The sequence below is a fragment of the Cebidichthys violaceus genome, unplaced genomic scaffold (assembly GCF_023349555.1).
Source record: "Cebidichthys violaceus isolate CVI_PGR_0920_01 unplaced genomic scaffold, fCebVio1.0.p SCAF_10, whole genome shotgun sequence".
Lineage (NCBI taxonomy): Eukaryota > Metazoa > Chordata > Actinopteri > Perciformes > Stichaeidae > Cebidichthys > Cebidichthys violaceus.
The window spans coordinates 12,825,469-12,833,597 of NW_027176263.1; the positions used below are offsets into that span (position 1 = coordinate 12,825,469).

An 8,129-nucleotide genomic window follows, 5' to 3' on the forward strand; every position below is an offset into this window, starting at 1 on the left:
TATTACACAACCCTTAGCGTCAGTGCTCTTATGGGGATATCGTGTGGAGATGCTGTTCTCTAAAGACTTCCAAGCCGGCCGAGCAGACATGAAGGGATGGATGCGAGGATTAGGGGTGTACCTGGGGGGGGGGGGGGGACGCTACACATTCCCTAAGGGGCTGGAATTTCTTCGCCGCACCATTCCACCCCGCACGCTCTGCTCGTACAAATAACAGAGCGGCAGGACAAGCTCTTCAATTACGGGAGCAGTGTGCGTGATGTGATTTCTTTCAAGGCGTAATAACCCCGGCTGGAATTAAGAGCATTTGATGTGGCCGACGGCTGCCACTCAAAACCTGCGAACCACATCTGCTGGAGGGCAGTCTTTACACTTCCACCTGCTCCCCCAGCCAATGAGGAGGGCGATGGTAACACAAGTAGATGTAGGCCGACCTGAAGTGTTTATCCATGAAAGGGGACTCATACGATACGGTGTTATTACCCTTGTATGAGCCGTCTCACTTCCTATGTCTACAAACGTACGGACCAGCAATGCTTTTAGGGCGTCATTAGTCCTTTTTGAGCTGTTTAGGCACAAATTTTGCCGAGAAAATAGTGCATCTTAGATGACACAGACGGTAAAACACAACACTCATTAATTATCCCGGGTGCACTGGATGTTCGGTTGGCCTGACTTTATGTTGTTATAGTTGTAAAAAAAAAAAAAAAAAAAAAGGCGCTCTAAGGCAATTTATTAATCATTGCGAGGACAGTGATGGGGAGGAGCCGCACAGCTCTGATCTGAGGCTCACCGTTCTCACCTAATATCTGTGTGGTTAGGGTGTAAAAGCAGCTGAGTGTTATAATGTCTTCTTGGCACTTCACATGCTCTACTTCCTACACCGACGAAGAAAAAGGTCAAATCAAGTTGAGTACTCGAGTGAGGGCCAGCGATGTCCATCCAAACACTCCGGTGTATCCAGTCGTGTCCAATGAAAACTGAAGTCTGCCCAACAAAAACGTTAAAGCACACAGGCGTAATCACCATCATTTAACTGTTGGTGTTTGTTTTTATGAGATCATGAGATTAAAAAGAAACACATCTGTTGTTTATGTTATCTGCGGATGGCACAAGTTCAAGGCATTTGGGCGTGGATGGAGGTGGATGACTGGGCATGTAGTGAATGATTAGTCTGCTGTTCTCTGCATGCACCTGAGGCAAATGTACACACTGTCAGGGCTATAATTTAGCACATAGAGTGAGCGGAGCTAGCCTGGTGAACTCGGAGGGCCACGAGATTCTGGATTCACACACTGATCGACGGATGAGGCTGTTAAAGTAAAGAACGACCTGAAATCACTTCACACTTCGCCACCTGTTCAGATAATTATCTGCTGCTTATCTACCTTGTGTTTATCTACTGGAATCATTTACATTAAGAAATGACAAGAAGGCTGAAGTCGATGTTGATAATTCGCAGAAAGAAAAAAAAAAAGATTATTGATGGAGACGCATACAGTTTTTGTGATCATAACAAAGAGGGTCATTGACAGCTTTTCTGAAACCCCTTACGCCAACATCTGCTCATCTGTTACACTGTGCCCACTCATGAGCAGCAGCTAAGAACTGTAAACAGTGGAGTCTGCTGGACAAACTATGTATTGATGACACTGATTCTGCACAGTTTCTTCTAGGGATGCACCGATCGGGCTTTTTCAGTCCCGATACCGATACCTGAATTTGGGTATTGTTCCGATACCTTTGTTTAATTAATAAGCTGTAAGCCTCACTGTGCGGAAGCGGCAGGATCATTCTCTTATGTGTAAGGCGGCATTACGATTGACCTAAACACTGCTTTCCTAACTTCATAAAACTAAAGGCAACAAATAAATTGAATGACATAAATATACTGAATTCTTATCTATTAATAAAGTCATTAATGGAACACCAGCAACTTAAACAGGAATTATAACTGTGCAAATCTTATAAATGCAGCAACAAATTGGTCAAAACGTAATGTCAAAGATTCTCTTTATATATATTTATTCTATACACTGATGTTCCTTTTTATTTTCATTTATGTAAAGCCCACTGAATTGCCTCCGTGTACGAAACATGCCATAGAAATAAACATGCTCGTCTTTTCCTCGTCCAGGTGAAGCGATCAAATGTCACTCAATGAGTTTCCATTCGTAAAACTCTACAACAGGTGGAGCGACACGGACGCACCATCCTCGTCTTACTGGTGATGGTCGGTGCTGTGCCGAGGCCTCGGATCGCGTGTCAAGTAAGTCCAGGAAGTTTTCCGTGAAGCAGGTATCCAGGTTTGTATCGTTTTAGACTAACGACGCGATCGATGACGTCCGGAGCCGAAACACGTTGAGAAATGATTTGGATCATGATATATTATATTGGCAGGAGTGGCAATGTCAGTGTTCTAAAACTGTAAAGGATTAATGTGCACACATTTAATGTATTACTCACAAGATAAAAATACAGCAGCCTATATCACAGATCACAAGGTAGAGATCATGAAGGAGTGTTGCCTTGTACTCTAATATATCTGCCTGTTTGATACGCCACCAGATGGCTTTGTGAGCACATGAAGCCTTGAGAAATGAATCCTTTCGCTTTCCAATTTTCTGTCAAGCTTCAATGCTTCATGAAGCTTCATCCTGCCAACCCAACTCTCTCTCTCTCTCTCTGTTGCTGTTGTAGCGTTCCAGGAACCCTCAGGCTGGTCATTATGCGCCGCCTTTTATATTGCCAATCCGCACGTTGTGCTAAACTCAGCACCTGTTACTAACGCCGTACTGCTAAAAGTTTCCGATCTTTGGTTCCACATTACCGGTACCGGCTCCGACACACAGAAAGACCTCAATGTAGATGCATTACGGAGTCCCTAACAGCCGTAGAGGGTGCATGTAAAATCAGGGGAAACAATTAATATTCATCTAAAACGGTGTTTGAATAGAAAGAAAAGTGTGATGAAGATACCGGATTTTGAGCACAGGGTGCTCTGGCAAATGAATGATTGTCAAGGGGGCAACGATCCAAAGTACTGGCTGTGATCAAAGGTCCAAGTCTGCCCTGTGATATTAATATTTGGTTTACAAGTTAGCCAGGACAGAGAGTGTGTGTGTGTGTGCGTGTGTGTTCGGTTTTAAAATTGTTAATATTTTGTGTTATTATTTTGTGTAAGCGTGTCTGAATCCTGTAAACTTGAAGGAAGACTTTAGTCTTATGTCTGTCATTGTGAGGGGGATGCAGTTATGACTTGTGGGCGTTGCTCAGAGGGAGGCAACTTAATGAAACACATCACTGACGTAGAATATGTTGCAGCAAAGTTTGAACAATTTGAAAGAATCTGATGTGAGCGTGGTGAGTTACGTGAGGACACATTTTTGAGAAAATGTACTCACCCTCCCTCACTCTCCGCTTCCTCTGAGCTCCGCCCACTGGCTCTGGCCCCAGCGATGGTGCCTGCAGCCCTTTTCCTCCGCGTCGGCGTGCTCCTGTGGAGAGGGCTGGCTCGGCGCGCCTCACCGCGTCCCCTCAGCTCCTCCCTGACCTGGTCCTGCAGCGTCGGCAGAGCACTCTTCAACGACTTCATCTCCTCCTTTAGCTCGGACACGCACTGGATCAGGGCCTCGAGGCGCTCCAGAACCTCAGCCTGACCCCCGCCGTGCAGACCTGGGCCGTCCACCACCATGACGCCGGAGCCCGGTGCATTAGTGTGGTTGAGGTTGCACCGCGGCCACGAGCTTCTTCGCCTCGACCTGAAGCCCCGGTAGAACACCGCAGCCAAACCGATGCCAGCCACTCCAGCCAACGCTCCCAGAAACAGCACCTTGCCGTCTGCCTGGGCCATCCTGCAGGCCTGCGGAGAACGGACAGAAATAACAAGGAAGGAATTGGTTCAAAGATTACTCTGGCAATTGACCAAAAAATTATTTAGTCTATGCAATGCCAGAAAATTGTGAAATTTCCAAAATGATGCCTTTAAATTACTTTTTTTTTTTTTTTGGGACCAACAGTACAACACCCAAAAATATAGCAATTAACAGTGACAGAACAATGAAAAGCTGCAAGTCCTCACATTTGAGAAGTCATATTAAGTAAACATTTGGCATTTTTGCTTAAGAAATGACTTAAAACTATTTATTTATTACATTTTCTTCGGAGTGTAAATAAAGAGTCTACTGGTTTCAGATTTTTTCATTAAGTTTTTATCATCTAATGTTAATACTTAACTCTGTATCAACTAATAATCAGTTCCATAAAGATAATATTTGATTTATAAGTTAGCCAGGTGGAGTATGTACAGTGTAAGTGTCCAGTTTGACATGTTGCGTGAAGAATCATGGTGCTGTTGTAATGGTTGCTAAGTAGCCATAACTGTTAAATTATAATCAGATGAGAAATGACAACAGTAAAAAATGAACTCTGAAACTATTTTAAAATGTAACTTGTAGTAAACTGACACAAGCACCAGCTGATACATTTGTAGTAATTAAAATGAGCTGGCAAAAAGATCTTTGTCAGATAGTGACCTTCCACTTTTAACCCAGTAACACAATGTGCTCTCAGTGGCTGACAAAGTTACAGACTTCCCTGCTTTCAGACATTTAGGTTACAAACAGGTTATTACATGGAGAAGAGTCTGTCGACCCAAAGCACAAGGACACAGCAACGTGTGGCTTCTCTAAAAATGAAAAAAATGATGTCTTTATCTATGTTAGGACATCATTCTCCCTGTGTGTCCTCGAAATGTGCCTCCTGTCATTCAAATGACACGAAGCAAAAACATAAAGTACTTGTAGTTTAACCTAAACTATGAACTTTTACTAAACCTCACCAACTAGTTTGGTTCCTAAACCTTGGGAGATTCCTGGCAGAAAGCCCTGAAGGCTAACTTCATGCAAACCCTATGGTGAAGGAAGGCTAAAGTAAGTTCATAAACGAGAGATAAGAGAACGACTAACTGTCTGAAAACAGACAACAACAACAACAACAACAACAACTAAAGTTAGCTTATATAATTGGATCAACATACTAATCACACAGCGAGGGCGTTAGCCAAAAGTCAGATAGTGACAGCAGCTCTATAACGCCAGACCACAGTTGAGAAGTCCTGACCGTCGGGGGGTCTCAGGCATGCGTCACCCTTATTAACTTCATATTGTTATTATTACGCGTACATGTGGTAATTAGCTGTCATCGACAAATGTCTTGCTGCTAGCTAAAAGTCGCCAAACGTTGGGCTAACACTCGGAAAAAAAGTTACTCGCGGAGGTTAAACGGTTTAAACGCATAATATGTTAACTTTCAGCAACACAGTATCACAACAAGACGTTATGTAAACATGTTCTCTCTAAAATACCACAAAATTGACCATTTTAGAGCCCTTACTACACAGGTAAGAGTGGAGACACCTCTGTTGACTTGAAAGCGTACTGGTGTAACCGTCAAAACATTCCGTGTGTGCTCAGGCGCCACAATGAAGGGTTCCGTGCTTCGTGGGTATCCTCACAATACTACTTACTTACGTCTTATTGTAAGTTTGGCGCAAATAAATCGTCAGCAAAAATCAAGTTGACCTAATTTGATCCTGTTATGACCTCCGATCTTTTAAATGGCATGGAAATGTCACTTTCACGTCATAACTGCTTCCTCACAGGTGCGACTCTCTGTGTGGAGTCAGCATGTTTCTACCAGGTGCCCCCTCCCTCAACCCAAACTGATTCATGTCACCTAAAAACGACTCAAAATTTCCATTAGTGTGGTCGTGTTACTGTAGATCTTGGACCCGAGGACCACCCATCAAATTAATTGCATTTTTAGGGGCTAAAAGTGATCATAAACTCACGAAACTTTGCAAAAGTGGCAAAAATGATGTCAGATGTAGATCTAATATCGGTCTGGTGTTCTGGTGGGGCAATATGTCTCGATAGCGCCCCCTACAAAGTTGCTAAAATTAAGCCGCTCCCTTATGTTTTACCTACGTACATGTATAGTTTTCACAGAACGCCCTTGCAGTGTTGGCAAAAAAGTGCATTTTGCCTTTAAAGTTGTTGTAACTTGAGCATACATTTTACAATCTACTCTAAATTTTTGTTCCTGCAGACATTTCCATCTACTGGCAAGAGGAACAACAGGAAGTCAGCTTTATGTAAGGGATTTACATGAACTGTACATTATGTGGTCTAAAGCATGTTTAGTGCGTGTTCTCTAACACTGCATTGGACACAGGAAGTGATGCAACATTTGCAATACATCATCTCCTGCACCTTACATTGCGCGTCCTGCTAGTTATCCCTGACGTGCAGGAATATAGGAGGGTTAGTTCATCCCTTCAATTACCTCTCGCTTTCCACCTACTGGGTTAAGGCTCCAGGACCCAGAAGTCCTTGTTCTTGAAATTTGGAAGCTCCCATTATATTTCAAGGACCGCACTCTGTATATAGAAGAGTTTGTGGATTCTATTGCACAAGGAACTTATATTGTTTTTAATGCCACATTGCTTTCTTTTGTCTACCATTGGGGAATTGGGGACATTACTTCTTCCTCATGAACATAGCGACTGCAATAGCTTTTCCAAATCTCCGGTAGGCTAAAGATTCTTCATTGTAGTCTAACACATCTTGAAATATGAAAGCCAATTTTTGAGCTTGTGCTTCCTGTACAGGTTGAACTTTTTAGTCACTGAGTCTGCATTCACAGTACAACTTTTACTTGTATACGTCACACAATACGTTTGCCCTCACATACTGTATGCTGCCCTATGTATACTGGCAGCATAAGTAGTCCTATTCTTTATATGAACTAAAGAGAAATCCTGTCTTTTTACCTTGATGAAACTACAACATCTTGTCTTTCTGGACCACAGTCTATCTCATCTCAGAAAACATCATTGGCTCTAAACTGAAATGATACACAGGCACGTTCCTCAGATCGTTAAAGCACCCTTTGTAATGAAATGTATGCACGATATACTAAGCTGTGATGAAGCATTTGATTACTGCACGCATAAGGGTTTGTATTGCACTGGTTGTTAACAACTTGTTATGTTGCTATTTTGACATTGTACCAACAGAGATGTGGATCTAGTGGTACACTTTACCCTATTTTGATCTTTTGTGCCAGAATTGTATTCCTAGAGAAGAGTTCTCCTCAACCATATCATCACAGCACGTGAGGGAATAATCAGTGAGCAAAGTTGAATACCAGAGCTGTAACAGTGTAAGGAGCGTGTTGCATAATACTGTTTGTAAGAACGGGTGATAATGACTACACTTAAAGGCACTCATTGATCATTATAAGTTCATTTATGAGTTTAATTTCAGATAGAATGTTTACAGTGTACGTGTTGCACCTTTACTTCTGTCTTTACTTAATATCAATACATCATGATTTTACAAATTTTAAAATACAAATTATTGCCATGCTGCTCTAAATCATTATTCCAGTTAAAAACAAAGACCTACCTCTACGATTCACTCCTCTCACCAGTGTGTCCCTGCAGGGAGTTTGGACGGAGTGTGCACCAGGATTAAAAAAAGTTACTAAGTACACATGTTATCACATCAACAGTGGACCTTTAGTCAGTGGACATGGAGCTGTCCCTTCCTGGGTTTTAAAGTGTTACAAATGGCAAGTCCTTTGGAGGACAGTTAGAATGATAAACTAGTGTTTGACCTTATGTAAATACTTCACTATCACTTAATAGATATTTTGTATTTATTTTAACATTTTTGTCAGATGCTTGTGTTTTTTTCGTTTTCTCATTATATCTCGTTCGTCAGCACAAGTTCATGATTAAGGGTTTGGGAAACTTTCCCTCTGAAAACAAGCGACAACGATGACCTTTAGAGTTAGTCCATTAAGTCACATGAATGGGACGATCAGCGTTTAATCGACTGGGCGGAGGTCTACGTGCGCTCTCTAAAAGGTTATTTCTCTCAGCCTGCAGAGAGGTAGACAGCCAGTCTTGCTTGGAGACAGAGGTGACAGGGAGTTCCCTTGCATAATATGATGTCAGGATTGCTACGTGCAGTTTCTTCCCTGCTCTCTGAACACGGTATTGTTCCTCAGCCCACAGCCTGCATTCTGCCTGCACGGGGAACAAAAAGCCCAGCTGAAACCCG

General features: G+C 42.5%; 1 protein-coding gene across 3 annotated transcripts in view; it reads right to left on the reverse strand.

Annotated features, from left to right (window-relative positions):
* The window catches only part of LOC137884581 (regulator of microtubule dynamics protein 2), a 30,904-nt gene extending 23,357 nt beyond the window's left edge, over positions 1-7,547 (reverse strand). Inside the window, exons 1-2 of one of the 3 annotated variants that reach the window (XM_068726445.1) lie at positions 7,470-7,547; positions 3,405-3,862 (exon numbers count right to left, since the gene is read on the reverse strand). In XM_068726445.1, coding sequence (XP_068582546.1) covers positions 3,405-3,853 — 449 coding nt within the window. In that variant the 5' untranslated portion in view covers positions 3,854-3,862; positions 7,470-7,547. Of the gene's footprint in view, positions 1-3,404; positions 3,863-5,377; positions 5,437-7,469 lie in introns of those variants that run through there. The other 2 variants (XM_068726436.1, XM_068726427.1) reach the window with 2 other exon arrangements.
* Between the last annotated feature and the right edge of the window lie 582 nt (positions 7,548-8,129).